Source organism: Musa acuminata, chromosome BXJ2-4 (assembly GCF_036884655.1).
Source record: "Musa acuminata AAA Group cultivar baxijiao chromosome BXJ2-4, Cavendish_Baxijiao_AAA, whole genome shotgun sequence".
Lineage (NCBI taxonomy): Eukaryota > Viridiplantae > Streptophyta > Magnoliopsida > Zingiberales > Musaceae > Musa > Musa acuminata.
In genome coordinates this window covers 45,884,228-45,898,558 of record NC_088341.1, presented here as the reverse complement: position 1 = coordinate 45,898,558, position 14,331 = coordinate 45,884,228, and the positions used below count along the sequence as shown (strand labels likewise).

At 41.8% G+C, this 14,331-nt stretch overlaps 1 protein-coding gene and 1 long non-coding RNA gene across 2 annotated transcripts; one reads left to right on the top strand and one right to left on the bottom strand.

Moving 5' to 3' along the window:
• Positions 1-687: 687 nt before the first annotated feature.
• LOC135611254 (uncharacterized) lies at positions 688-1,371 on the bottom strand. The gene is made up of 2 exons (XR_010486481.1): positions 1,161-1,371; positions 688-1,061 (listed from the first exon to the last, which is right to left on the bottom strand). It is a non-coding gene; the product is annotated as an uncharacterized LOC135611254 (long non-coding RNA).
• Positions 1,372-4,522: 3,151 nt separating this feature from the next.
• LOC135611253 (protein argonaute PNH1-like) lies at positions 4,523-14,206 on the top strand. The gene is made up of 23 exons (XM_065106818.1): positions 4,523-4,923; positions 6,720-7,167; positions 7,246-7,448; positions 7,544-7,690; positions 7,764-7,897; positions 7,978-8,087; positions 8,327-8,433; positions 8,839-8,977; positions 9,048-9,164; positions 9,754-9,861; positions 9,975-10,046; positions 10,290-10,412; positions 10,596-10,755; positions 10,847-10,968; positions 11,077-11,214; positions 11,301-11,443; positions 12,059-12,121; positions 12,288-12,351; positions 12,425-12,560; positions 12,704-12,777; positions 13,075-13,169; positions 13,252-13,283; positions 13,855-14,206. The coding sequence occupies exons 2-23, from the start codon at positions 6,757-6,759 to the stop codon at positions 14,022-14,024; spliced, it is 2,868 nt and encodes a 955-aa protein (XP_064962890.1). The 5' UTR covers positions 4,523-4,923; positions 6,720-6,756; the 3' UTR covers positions 14,025-14,206.
• The last annotated feature ends 125 nt before the right edge of the window (positions 14,207-14,331 follow it).

Genomic DNA, 14,331 nt, shown 5'->3' with positions numbered 1-14,331 from the left:
TTATGAGGATCAGAATAACATCAAGAGTATCTTCGTTAGGATGGATCTTTGATAGAATTCTAGATCTCACAAAAATGAATATCGCATGAAAGTACCTTAGAGAGGGTAAACTGCAGATCAAAACCGTTAGGATTGTAGAGTTTGCTGCAAGGATTCTTCACATAAAATTTGGGTCGAAACTGACAACGTTTGGCCACCGATCGGGAAGCGGAAAACTCATAAACCTAATCTTTCTCTCTCTCTTTCCTCTGCACGTCGCCGCACGCTCACTGTGCAATCTCACAGCGCACACTGCAATATCTGCCATCACCCAACAGAAAGCTCGTATAGTATTATTGTTCTTATGATCATCGATTTAATAAAAATATTTTTTCTTTACATAATCTTTTGACAAGAGATGTTGGTATCTTTGTGATCTTTGCTAGCTGACATGTTCTGTGGGCAATGAGGATCATCATCGTGGGAGTCGAAGGCAGAACAAATAGATGAACATCATCATCGTCGAAGAGCAGTGACAGGGAGCTGAACTCCTTTCGATGGACTGCTGTTTCCTCCTCCTTGACGAATACTGCACTCTGTACCTTCTGCAAAGATTTCCATGCTGCGATGTTTACCTTCCTTCTCCAATTTGTGTACGCAGTATCTGATGAACTACTGAGCAAAACTGATGGAGAAAGGGATGAACGCTGACAAACAAATCCAACATAATATATTAACGAGGAACTGAAGCGTAGTTCTCAAGCAATCACATGAGACGGTAGAAAGATACGGAGGCTTCGTAGTGCTAATAAACAAATCCAACACCACCCACTGGAGTGCATAGATCACAGTACAAACATATACACGAGGAACTCGAGCAGAGTTCTCACAAGCAGCATATCAAACGGCACACCGTGCCTTATTGATCACAGGAAGCCACGACACGCTTCGAACACCTGCACTCACACGGTGCTGCTCTTCTTCTTCCTGCGGCCTTGATCCATCAGAAGCAGCAGCAGAGGCACTCGAGGCAGCACTCACAGGTCTCGAAGCAGCAGAAGCAGCAACAAAACGCAAACAAACTGCCAACACCACCATAGTTCTAACTTTATATACATACATATGACAGAGGAATCAAGAGGGGGCAGAAGGAAGCGTGAAGATGGTGCCATGGCAATTACCAGGCGTAGAGACAGCCCTTCTCTTCGTGCCGCTTCTGGACGTGCTCCATGTACGATATCTCCTGCGCGCTGGGAGCGTCCATCTTCCCTCTCGGAGACCAACACACAGAAACAACAAGGGAGGATGAGACTGGTGCTGCGAGTCTTCACAGATTTAATTTGCTTGCTTGCTTGTCTATCTTGGAGGTCTTTCTTTATTGTATCTCTGTAGTTTATCTATATTTCCCAGATCTCTCTCTCTCTCTCTCTCTCTCTCTCTCTCTCTCTCTTCTGCTGTCCGACAGCAACCGTTGTGGGTCGGGCATGCGTAGGTAAGCGATTCCAGCTTCTATTACCTGTCACATGGAGGGTGGAGAGAGACAGCTGAACCAATGCATATCCCATTGGAGCAGCAATCAATGGCGAAAGATGGGGACTTGATTGTTATCTGTCACCCATATTTAAAAGAAGGATTCAGAAGCAGTTGGGTTACATGATTGCTCCATGGCCTATATGATTGCAGTGATATTTGGCTTGCATGTGTAGTGCATGTAAAAAATATATATATACATATGGTCTATGATGATGGAAGATTTTTAGAGACAGAAGGCTTCATCAATCCACAGAAATAACAGTGTTTCAGCAAATGATCTGTTCTTGTGTTGATGTTATCTCGCAGGCCTCATCTGAGACATTTACTGATTTATGTAATAGAATCTGTAAGATGCACTTTTAGCCTTTCCTTTCAAAGTTCCAAGGCCAAGAAACCTAGTCTGAAGAATTGTTCCAGCGCAATCATTTCATCAGTGACAAAGCTGTCATTTTTGGATCATATACTTGGTGTGTTCTTCTTTGGCTATGGTTGCAAAACTGACAAAAGGACATCAGAATTTTCTATCTTGTAAATTTGAGTACAAGGAGATCAGACTGAACTAGTCATAGGTCCTGCCATTAGTGTCAAAGCAGCCATTGGATCAGTTGCAGAGCTACCATTCCAAGACCCCCTGAGCTGATCTCATACTGATGCCGGCAGTCTCACGTGGTAGGGATTTGATCCCATTATCTTTTCTAGTATGAGGAGCAAGCAGGGTTGCCAAAATAAGCTTCAAGGACAGGGTGGAGAGATCTTGGATCTATTCTGTCATGAGTCCCAGTAGATTATTGTCAGAGGAAGACAGTAGAGAAACTCCAGCTTACAGGTCCATCCTAAGCTATGGCTAATGGCTCCTAAAAATGAGACACAAAGCCAAAGCATTAGATGATTTCTAGCAAATGTTCAATGTAATCTAGTTAGAAAAAAAGGCTCTCCTTCTCTATCCTGTGAAAGGAATACAGCAATTCTGAAAAATCTGTTTGTTTACATTGTCAGATTAAGCTTGAAGTAGGTGATAAAATGTTGATTACCAATAGAAAGGAATGATCCAAACATGAGGTTTGCAGCTAACATCACAACATATGATCAGATAAACCACAGATAGGCAATTCCTAAATACAATGATAGCATTTCCTTTTCTTCCTTCAATACATGCAAAATTGTCAGAATTGATCTTGTACATGCATCATCAAAATCTTGGTACAGCATTTTCAGAGAGAATCTATCTTAGTCTGTATCATGAAGAATGAGTGTTCATTTCTCCAATCATAGCAAACCATATAGCATCAAATAGAAATAAGCAATTCTTATGTGGTGCATGGACAACCATTATGTTGAAACGCAACAATCTTGACAGAGAGGACTGTTTCAGAAGTCAGTCCAACTAAGAAGAAAAGCCCATGAAGCCTGGATAACATATTTGTATGAGCTAAGATGAGAATGACAATTGGAAGGTTGAATAGGCTACACTTTTGTGTTCGGTTTGGCATTGTCTTGTACAGCTAAGATGTATTCTTTCGGTATCTGAGTTCACTATCTGTTCTGATCTGTGTACCAATAATTGTGCAGCCAGTGCTGTGTCCTTTACTAAATCATCGCCTCTGCACGGAGTACACGGCTTGCTGGAGAATCATGTGCAGCTTCTCCGATGGTACAAACTGACACCATCGGAATTCAGCTCATCAACGACTTCATCCGAGACTAGGTTTCGATTACAAGACCGAAACAGAGCTAAAACCAAGCCGAATGTTTGCTTCTCCGTCAAACGTGAATGGAAGACAAGGAGGAAGCTCGAAAGCAGGGGATGGATCACATGGAGGCGACTCGCGTACGCTGCAGAGGCGAGGGTGACGTGACGTCCCGGCCATGGAATGGAACTACCGAGGTGATGATGGTAAGTAATCGACGCACTCGAACAGTGCCGCTTTCCTTTCACCAAAGGCGAGATAAAAGAAGGCCCGAAGAGGACCATATCCGATAAAAGCAGCGGTGCAAAGATGAGAACGGTCAAAGCGTGCAGTACCGCCTGCGTTGCCGTATTCCATTTCTCCTGCCCTGTAAAGGGGGGCAAAGTGCTTTGGTGATTGGGATGTGTTCTTCGAGGGGCACGCAGCAGCAGCGCCCACTTTAATCCTTGTGCGTGAGCTGACGCCACTGACATCCCCAGCTTTTCCTTTTCTCCTTTTCACAGTGGTGGATCCTCACTCGCATGCCATGCATGCATGCATGCGTCCGGTATCTGTTTCCTCTTCGCTGCTCACATCCTTTTTCCTTTCTTTTATGGAACCCTTGTCTTCTCAATTCAATCCCTTCCTCTTTTCTCCTTGCAATCTCGTCCTCCATTAAATCTGACAGGATCCGATGATTTAAACTACGATAAATGCAGCCGTATCAAGATATGGAACTCAAATAAATCAACATGTACTGCATCACCATGGATTGTCTCCGTTCTTTACGTCAAAATGACTTGTAATGCTCTGGATTAAGATCACTTTTTCCAAGGCTTGGGAGAGAGAGAGAGAGAGAGAGAGAGAGAGAGATGAAATGTGATCTTGGAAATCACAGACACAGGCTCGAGTGGTAGCTCTTGTTCACGAGGCCCCCCATAATGCTCGTCCAGTGCTGTTAAAAGCAACGTCAAAACCCTGGCACTGAATCAAAAGTGTGTAGTGTTACTTTCACGGAAAAGAAAAGAAGAGAGAGCGCTCCGTGGTCTTTACTTCCATGCCAATTTTCCACCTACCACCTCTACTAAATCCAAGCAAGACATCAACTTCTTCTCTCACCTGCAGAAGAGTTCCTCCACCCCATTAATCTTCGTAATCTTACAGGTTTAGTTAGTTGCACCATATCAGCAATGATGGCTATTATGGCGCTTCGATGACCGTAAACATGAATATATATCTGTATATGAAAGAAATGTATGTGGTTGTATATTCATATTTAATTCGCGTCACTCGTCTCTTTCCTCGCGCATGCTTTCGAAGCGGGTCTTCACCTCATCTAATCGACGGACATTCTCTGCTGTCGCTGCCTCGATCCTGAAGCCCATATCCTCCTCACTTTGTTTCTTTATCCAGCACTGCGCTCTAGACCAGAGCCAGGGGCCACTGAGAGCAAGAGAAAGCACCAGGAAAAGAGCTCTTGCTCATGGAGTCGTGTTCGCGAGCACAGCAGAAGGGGGAAGCTTTGCTTTTGGCGACGGATGGGATCTGAGTTATTATAACGCCATCCGGCGAGTTCGAAGCGTGGAGGAGGCCTTATAAAAATACGAGAAGAAAGGATTCGGAAGGAAGAGAAGCGCACGCCCTCCCTCTCCTCCTCTTTATTCAGCAGCAGCAGCAGCAGCAGCAGCAACGGAGGATAAGAGTTCTCATCTCGGCATCCCTTCGCAGGGATCGTAGACACCAGGTTTGCTTCTTGTCGCTCTTGCACTCCTTTCTCTTTCTGGGTGTTTTTGGCTCGATGCTTAGTTTTGAGCTTCTTCTTAGTCTCTAAGTTTCTCTCTAGTACTTGGTCTCAGCATCTGGGATCTTGGCTTAAACGACAAGATCTTGGTCTGCAGCTGGACTGTAGCCATGGTGCGAGAACATGGAGATATTTATTGTTGCTTCAAGTATGTCCACCTTAGAGCCATTTTTCTTCGTAGAAGAATAGTCATTTTGGCAGAGCCAGTGTGATCTGTTTCACTTTTGGTTCCCCACTGCCACACCTCACTCTTCTTCATGTCCCTCGCTCACTCTTCCTCGGGTGTTTCAAGGGAATAAAGAGAGCGGAGAGTACCAAATGGCCCTTCCTTTTCCCTTCCTTTTAGCAGTAGCGCAAAGCAAAAGGTTCTCTGTGGGTAAGCAGACATCGCTCTCTCTATACCTCCATGGCCATCTCATGATTGCCCTTGCCGCTCTGTAGCTCTCCCTCGCTGCCAACGTGAAAGTCCATTCGCTGCCAGTCTGTGTTGCGTGTGAGCATGGAGGTATCGGGAGTCATCTCGTCGAACCATCATTCACGCTCCATCTTCTTAGCCCGAGGTTATCGACAGTCACTTGGCAGCTACCTTCTGCGTTTCCTTTCCTTTGCTGACCGCACAGAACTCCTTTTGATGATTGGTTCTTTTCGATCCGGCGAATCTTGTTTGCTCTTTCGGGGGGCCTCAGCGGCCGCGGACGTAGCTGTCTTAGAAGTAGCTCGAAAGGAATTGTAATGGTCGGCACGCTGGTAGTGCGAGGTGCCGCTCACGGCCGCCTTTTAATGCTCTCCATCTCTTTCTCTACATCGATCACATCAAGTCCTATGAAATCTAGCCTGACAGCTACTAACGTATTAGATATCAGAATCCACAAACCTCTCCTCCACTTGGCTCGCCAATCGAGGCTACCATAAAGCATCGAGTCCAAATCCTCGAAGCTGAAGCTGAAGCTGCATAACGAGATTTAATCGAGTTTAGTCGACTGCCTGCTTGCAGTGAGAACCGGCGTTAAAATAGCTCGCTTGTGCACTGTAGAGACTCCATGGCTACAGCACCTACATCTGCTGCTATCGATGGGGCAATGGGGGACGACTGTCGAATGCGACGCTTTGTCCTTCGGGCATTTAGGAACGCTCTTCTCTCCTCCTCCACTGTGCTCCTTGTAGCCCAAATCCAAAGCCCATCACGTAACGACATCGCTGCGGTGTTCTGCTACCATCCCCATCGAGCCCGACACCAAGACTGCGACGAATCCATCCCAATGTGCTCTTTCTCCTACCCACCATCATTAAATTACTAGTTTGTGAAGGTTGCAAGTTCTAGCCGTTCCAGCGATGGTGCTTTGTTTGTTCTGTAGACAAACCTGTAATGCTTCGACCGAGGCCTCCTATGCAAACAGTGATGGAATATGGGAGGAGGGGTTACCATGTTCTTCTTTCTGTTTGACTCTGCACCTCGTGGCAGCCGCTACTGGCAACGTATCTGCTGCGTTTGAATCATCCTCTCCTCCTGCTTCCCAAATTAGACTGAGCCCCTGCTCCTAGGTTGGCCCATGCCGCCTAGAGAGTCAAAGAAGCCTCACGAACTGTAGAACTGCACTTCTGCAGAAGATATTAATGCATCGGTTTATCCCTCATCTGCTGCTGCTATCACTGCAAAACCTTTACTATATGCGCTTCTTTAAACTCTCTGCTGCTCTGCTCATCCTTGCCTCCCACTGTCTCTGTTCTGCTATGCCCAGGGGATAGATAATGCATGTGGATCCGTAGGGGCGCGCGATGCTAGCTGATGTAGGTAGAGAAGGTGCCTGTGTCCGTTCTTCGTCATCCCCTCGCGCCGCCGCGATGCCCAGCCGGCAGATGACGAAGGAGCTCAAGGGGGTGAAGCCCATCGTCTCGAAGAAGCAGCCTCTCAACAACAGCATGAACCAGCAGAAGCTCGAGAACGGGTGCCTGCCGCATGACATTAAGAGTGTTAGACGCCGACGAGGAAGAGGGAGGAGGAAGGCGGTGGAGCGAGAGGTGAAGCAGGAAGTGGAAGTCGGACCAGAAACCGTTGCTCCTCCGGTCTCCAGTAAAGGCGTCGTCTTCTGCCGGCGGCCAGGATTTGGACAGGCGGGCACCAGGTGCATTGTCAAGGCCAATCATTTCCTTGCAGAGTTGCCCGATAAGGACTTGAATCAATATGATGTAAGTCTACTATTCACAGCATCAGCGATTTCTTAGTGCCCAAGCATCCCTGAAGTTGTTACCTTTGATCATTTGCAGGTGACGATTACGCCGGAAGTGAGCTCTCGGAGTATAAACAGAGCTATCATAGCAGAATTTGTAAGGCTGTACAGGGAGACCGACTTGGGTATGAGGCTTCCTGCTTATGATGGGAGGAAGAGCCTTTATACGGTTGGGTCTTTGCCTTTCACTTCAAAGGAGTTCACTATAAAGCTTTTGGAGGAGGATGGAGGGATTACTAGGTTAATTGCTGCCCCTTTCTCTTGTTTCTTCATGCCCTTTGTGTCATTTTCCCGCATTGTGGCGGCTCTTTACTTAATCCAATTTTGTTGTGAAGAGAAAAGGAGTATAGAGTTGGGATCAAGTTTGTAGCTCATGCTGACCTTCACCATTTGCGTCAGTTTATTGCTGGACGACAGACTGATGCTCCGCGACAAGCCCTTCAGGTTCTTGATATTGTTCTAAGGGAGTTATCAAGCCAAAGGTACCGTTTCTTTTGAGAATTGTGTTGCTTTTAATGTGTACACCTTGTGATTGCTGAAAATGCTATCTTGTAGGTACATATCCGTCGGAAGATGCTTCTATTCTCCAGATATCAGAAAACCACAAAGGCTGGGTGATGGCTTGCAGTCATGGTGTGGCTTCTACCAGAGTATTAGACCAACCCAGATGGGCCTCTCGCTCAACATCGGTATGTATTTCTTGCTCACGATATGATTCTTTCTTTATCTTTTTGTTCTTTCTAATGGATTGGTTTATATCGGATATCAGATATGTCGTGCACCGCATTCATCGATCCTCTTCCGGTGGTCGAGTTTGTTGCTCAGATACTAGGGAAAGATGTATCGTCTAGGCCATTATCGGATGCTGATCGTATAAAGGTGTACTTCCAGAATAATTCCAGAATATGCACCCAACATTTTATCATCTTCAAGTTATTTATTTTTAGTCAGGGAATGTTCATCTGAATATAACTTGCAAATTGGCTTGTAAACAATCAAATCGTTTTTAAAGATTTTCTGGCAGAAACTAGAGTGTAATGCCTTTTGGTGATTTTTCGATAAAATTTATATACATATTTAACTAAGAACAGCTCTGCATAATTGGTGATGTCAAGCAGATAAAGAAGGCTTTAAGAGGTGTCAAAGTTGAAATCACTCACAGAGGAAACGTGCGGCGGAAATATCGAGTTTCCGGGCTGACAGCACAACCTACTCGTGAACTAATGTAAGCAGTATAATTCCATATTCTATTTAGTTTGTGCACTTACCATTTCTACTAGAATGTAAATGACTACTGTTAGTGAGCCATATAGTCTTAAGCAAAAGAATTTCTCGGAAATGCCTATTTTTATAACACACGATACACATTTTACTCGATAGTAAAACTTTGAGAAATTCTTGACATGGGCATGTGCCACACATGTGGGATCATGTTCACCTTTACTGTGTACACATGAAAACTAGCCTTCTGGTAATTTATTTGAATGTGATTTATTTCAATTAATACATGCAAAGTTGCCATGAAAATTGGTGCATAATGTTTCAAAAAGTTCCTTGCCTTGATTATTATATAATTGTAATTGAAATCCTTCTATTTGTTTTTAGAGTTCTGACTCTGCTATTTCAACAGTTTCCCAATTGATGATCAGATGAATATGAAATCGGTGGTTGAATACTTCAAGGAAATGTATGGGTTTACAATTCAGTATTCTCATCTTCCTTGCCTTCAAGTAGGAAATCAAAAGAAGGCAAATTATCTTCCGATGGAGGTGAGTGCAATCAGTCATAGCAGAGTCTATCAACCAAAATTTTAGATCTGATTTTATTCATAATATGCAGGCTTGTAAGATAGTTGAGGGTCAGAGGTACACAAAGAGGTTGAATGAAAAGCAAATTACTTCCTTGCTAAAAGTTACATGCCAGAGACCCAGAGAACAAGAAATTGATGTTTTGCAGGTTAGTATATGTGATGGTATCATGGTAAAATCCACTTCTATTGTGAACATTATGCTGGGGATTAACTTCTGGGCCTTAAAGAGGACTTCATATAATCTCCTCTAAATTGTTTTAAGTTGATTTTAACTATCAAATGTCATCCATCATTGCTACAAGAACATTTTCTAATACTTGGTTGGGATTATATGGGAAGCATATATGTATATGGAGTTTTCAAACTACACTAGTAACCACCAATAAAAAGTATAAATAGGATTCTTGCACTGACCATTCACAAGTGTAAAAGAACTAGTTGAGTGCCGAAACATTTGGTTTCAAAAGATCAGTTCATAACTGTTCCCATTCTGGTGCAAACTGATCATGCTGGCCGAGATGTGACTTTTTCTTAAGCCAGAAATCTCTCACATTTGTGAGTCAAGTTACCATTATGCTGGGCTTTGACTACTTATGACTATTTGTTCATATGCTTATGACCATTTTAAAAGTATGTGCTCTTCTTTTAAACTATTGTTATGTTCTGTTTCCTTTGGTCGTTATCAAACACAAAATGTTTCTCAAATTGTTATGAATCTTTGCCCTTCATCTACAGACAGTTCGTCAAAATGCTTATGGACATGATCCCTATGCGAAGGAATTTGGAATCAACATTAGTGACAAGCTAACCTCAGTGGAAGCTCGAGTACTTCCTGCTCCATGGGTAATATATTGCTTCAACTACTTGATGGAATTGAATGGCTATTATCATTTTTTCTTCTTGTGCAATCAATTGTCCATGACAACATATTGATTTGTGCAATGTGCATTATGAAGCTGAAATACCATGACACCGGAAAAGAAAAAGAGTGTCTGCCTCAAGTTGGTCAGTGGAATATGATGAATAAGGTACTTGTCCAATTTAAACGTCATTGTGGTTATTATCTCCAGATACTTTATGTTTCCAATTATGATCATACCCTTCATGTCCAAAATAGATGTTTAGCCCCCATCAAGGTGAGAGTCCACTGGACAGTTTGATTTGGAAGGTTCTAATTGAAAGCAATATTGGAGAAAATCCTCACCCTTGAACTCTAGAATAAATTTCTCCAACTTCGTTTCCACTAATATCTGTTAAATGAATCAATGCAGAAAGTGATCAATGGATGCACAGTAAATTACTGGGCCTGTATTAACTTCTCTCGAAGCGTTCAGGAAAATACCGCTCATAGTTTTTGTCAGGAGCTAGCACAGATGTGCCAAGTATCTGGCATGGTAAGGTTTCATTTTTCAATTTATTATTTTACTTTATAATTTAAATATCTTAAGTGGATGTAAACCAAAGAATAGTTTGGCCAAGTATCTTATGTGTATTATGTAATTAATCTTGAGATAGTTAACATTTTTGGAAATGGTCAAGGGAATGTGGACGCAATTCTCATGGTTCATACTCCTCAGGAATTCAACCGTGAACCAGTTATCCCAATATATTCTGCAAGGCCTGACCAAGTTGAGAAGGCTCTAAGACATGTATATAATGTCGCAACCAACAAGCTCAAAGGAAAAGAGCTTGAGCTTCTTGTAGCCATCCTTCCTGATAACAATGGTTCTTTATATGGTATGCATCCAAGCCTTCTCATCCATTGGCTCCAACCTTTTTTTGCCTATTGCTTAAATATGGTACAGTAATGATGGTTGTTCTTCTATAGGTGATCTTAAACGGATATGTGAAACTGATTTGGGGTTGATATCTCAGTGCTGCCTAACAAAACATGTGTTCAAAGTCAGCAAACAGTACCTTGCAAATGTCTCACTCAAAATTAATGTCAAGGTGCCTTTAAAGCTTCTTGTCATCTTCATTAACAGACTGCCTGAAACCCTTGAGTACATTTTCAAACACCTTATGGAGCTTTTATGATATACCTTATGTCGATTGCAGATGGGAGGAAGAAATACTGTGCTCTTAGATGCTATAAGTTGGAGAATTCCATTAGTCAGTGATATACCGACCATTATATTTGGAGCAGATGTGACACATCCAGAGACTGGAGAAGATTCTAGTCCATCTATTGCTGCCGTAATTAAAATTATAATATGTTTAATTTTGCCCGCATATTTCTGCAGTTAGTGATATGCATTCATAAAATTTTGTTTTGATTTCAGGTTGTTGCCTCTCAAGATTGGCCTGAAGTTACAAAATATGCTGGACTAGTTTGTGCTCAGGCTCATCGACAAGAACTCATTCAGGATCTATTCAAGACATGGCATGACCCTCAACGTGGCACAGTTACAGGAGGCATGATCAGGTTTGTATCTATTTCATGACAAGGTGACTGCCCTGTCACTAGTTTTCCTACTAAGGTAGTTGGCTGTCTGTGTGGCTGCAGTTATAACTATCTATTCAGGAGCGAAGACTTTATAACCGCAGTTATTAATAGGAACGCTGTCAGATGTTAGGAATTTAAACCAATATAACATATTCCAGTGCTATTAGTCTGACTTTTAAATATGATGGCAGTATCTCATATCATAAATTAAACACGCTATAAAAGTATTTGCTCAAAGCTCATGCATTAAAGCATATCTTTTTAAATATTGCAGACAAGGTTTTTCGATATGGGTCTGATACTGCTTTTGGGTATCACTGAAAGAAATATAAAAAATTAAATACTGATTATCATCAACCTATATAGTCCAGTGTCAGTCCTTGTTCGGACTGGTAAGGCTGGTTAGTATGAACCCATTTGACCACTTTGAAGCTCTGAACTCAGGAACAGGAAGCAAGCTAGATATCTATGTTATTGATACTATAACAGTCAATTTTCTTGTACTTATATTTAGTCACATGCATGACTTTCAAAAAAAATTTAGGTTCCGCTGTATCTATCGATATCTAAATTTCATTTAATGCAATTTTGTAGGGAGCTTCTAATATCTTTCAGGAAGGCAACAGGACAAAAACCATTAAGGATTATCTTCTACAGGTAGTACATCTTGTGTCTATCTTATAGGGAATGGTCACAGTTAATTATCTCTTTCTCAGAAGTTAATCAAATTGTTCTCAGCAAACATTTTTTTACTAATATCAAATATTTTAGGTACTATATAGTAGAATTGGTTTTCTCATATTGATTCTTTCTCACTTTGCAGGGATGGTGTCAGCGAAGGACAGTTTTATCAAGTCTTGCTATACGAACTCGATGCCATTCGCAAGGTTAATAAGATCCAAAGTGTTTAAGCTAAACATATCCCTCAGAATACTGCTGCTTATTAATTCAGTTTTGCAGGCATGTGCATCTTTAGAACCAAATTACCAGCCTCCTGTGACCTTTGTGGTGGTTCAAAAACGCCACCATACAAGGTTATTCGCAAACAACCACAAAGACAGAAGTAGCACAGACAAGAGTGGAAATATCCTACCTGGTAAGGACTGTCTTCTCCATTATTGCTGAACCATGATTGTTGATAGAGATATGAATTTAGTAGGTTGCCAAGGAAAAATTAGCGATATTGGTAATAGTAATTGCATTCTTTAGGGCTAGATTACTGATGGTCTGATGTGGCAGGCACCGTGGTTGACTCTAAAATTTGTCATCCTTCTGAATTTGACTTCTACTTGTGCAGTCATGCTGGAATACAGGTAGGAAAATGCCAGAAGTTTGTCATACTATAGTTATTAAGCTTTATAATCTTTCCAAGTCTTTTGATTATGAAAATGATGCATTGGATGTATAAGCGACTCGGCAAGCTAATGCTAAGAAGATTTTATCTTGCAAACCTTTTCAGTGGAAGATGTGCTTGGTGAAAGCACACAATCTTGTTGGATATTATTAAAATTTAATGTTGTTAGGACAACAATAATCTAAATCATCATAGAGATGATGAAAAAAAAGCCTGTTCTCACCATAACAATTTCTTACGTGTTCTATTTTGGTAGGGTACTAGCCGACCAGCGCGTTACCATGTTCTGTGGGATGAGAACAATTTCTCGGCAGATGAGATGCAGACACTAACAAACAATCTCTGTTATACGTAAAGACATTCAGATTAAATTTTGTTTTGTGATTTATTTTAAATAATTCGCCTGATACTGGGAATAATATGTAATTTGCAGGTATGCTCGATGCACCCGCTCTGTCTCTATCGGTATGTCTTACTCATATTGCTTATTGTCCTAAGACAGTAACATAACTAGATGTAATATCTTGATCTTTGCATTCCAGTTGAAGGTTACTTTTCTGTTCCCTCATTCTTATTTTATGTTCTTATAGAATTCCCATCAAGTTAAGAGAAATTTTGATTGGTTTTCTGTTGCTTGAGTTGAAAATATTCAACTCTCAACTAGATAAGGTCTTTAACTGCCTCTCAACTAGATATGTACTTGAAAATTCATATCAGATTGGCTGCTAACCATGAAATATTTGTTGATCCTACATAGGGCCTTCTTAATCTTGCTTGGTGTCTTACCATAGCAGCACAATAGTCCATTATCAGATTCGTGTTCCTACGTGCAGATTAATTGATGTTCAACAAGCAAACTGCAACACAAATGCATCTTCATTCTCATCATTCTCAGCACCTACGAATCGAAATAGACCAAGAAAAACATGTCTTCTTTTGCATTTGACAATGAAGAACGACACTTCGCTTTTCTATCAATGATGACAACACTAACCAATCTCTATCATTTGCTTTTCTATCGATGATGATGGAACAGTGCCACCTGCATATTATGCTCATCTGGCTGCCTTTCGTGCCCGGTTCTACATGGATCCAGCGGTATCGGAGAATTCAACATCACGAAGCGTGTGCCAGGGGAACGATTCCCCTGTGAAGCCCCTGCCTGCTTTGAAAGAGAAAGTTAAGAGGGTGATGTTCTACTGCTGAGAGGAATGGTGAAGATATCACTTTGTAAATCCAAGTTGTATTTATAGTGTAGAGACTTGCTGATGATATCCCTATATAAGCCATGAATTTGTGCAAGGAAATGCTGTATACTACTTGTCAGTCAGTCAGTCAGAAATGTAATACATGTGTGATATATCCCAATCCGATCTTTCCATTGGTTATATGTTTTGTGTTTAGATTCAAATTTTAGATTAGATTCAGGTTTTTTATATCAGGCATCAAACCATGCTATTATATATTGATCTATTATCGTCAGATCTCTGAGGAGACTGCTTTAGTTGGCAGA

Bases quoted from the DNA above. Each gene is read 5' to 3' on its own strand.
- LOC135611253 (XM_065106818.1), top strand. From the start codon at position 6,757: ATGCTAGCTGATGTAGGTAGAGAAGGTGCCTGTGTCCGTTCTTCGTCA. The intron at 7,168-7,245 runs GTAAGTCTACTA...GATCATTTGCAG, and splicing joins AGGACTTGAATCAATATGAT to GTGACGATTACGCCGGAAGT. The intron at 11,444-12,058 runs GTTTGTATCTAT...GCAATTTTGTAG, and splicing joins GTTACAGGAGGCATGATCAG to GGAGCTTCTAATATCTTTCA.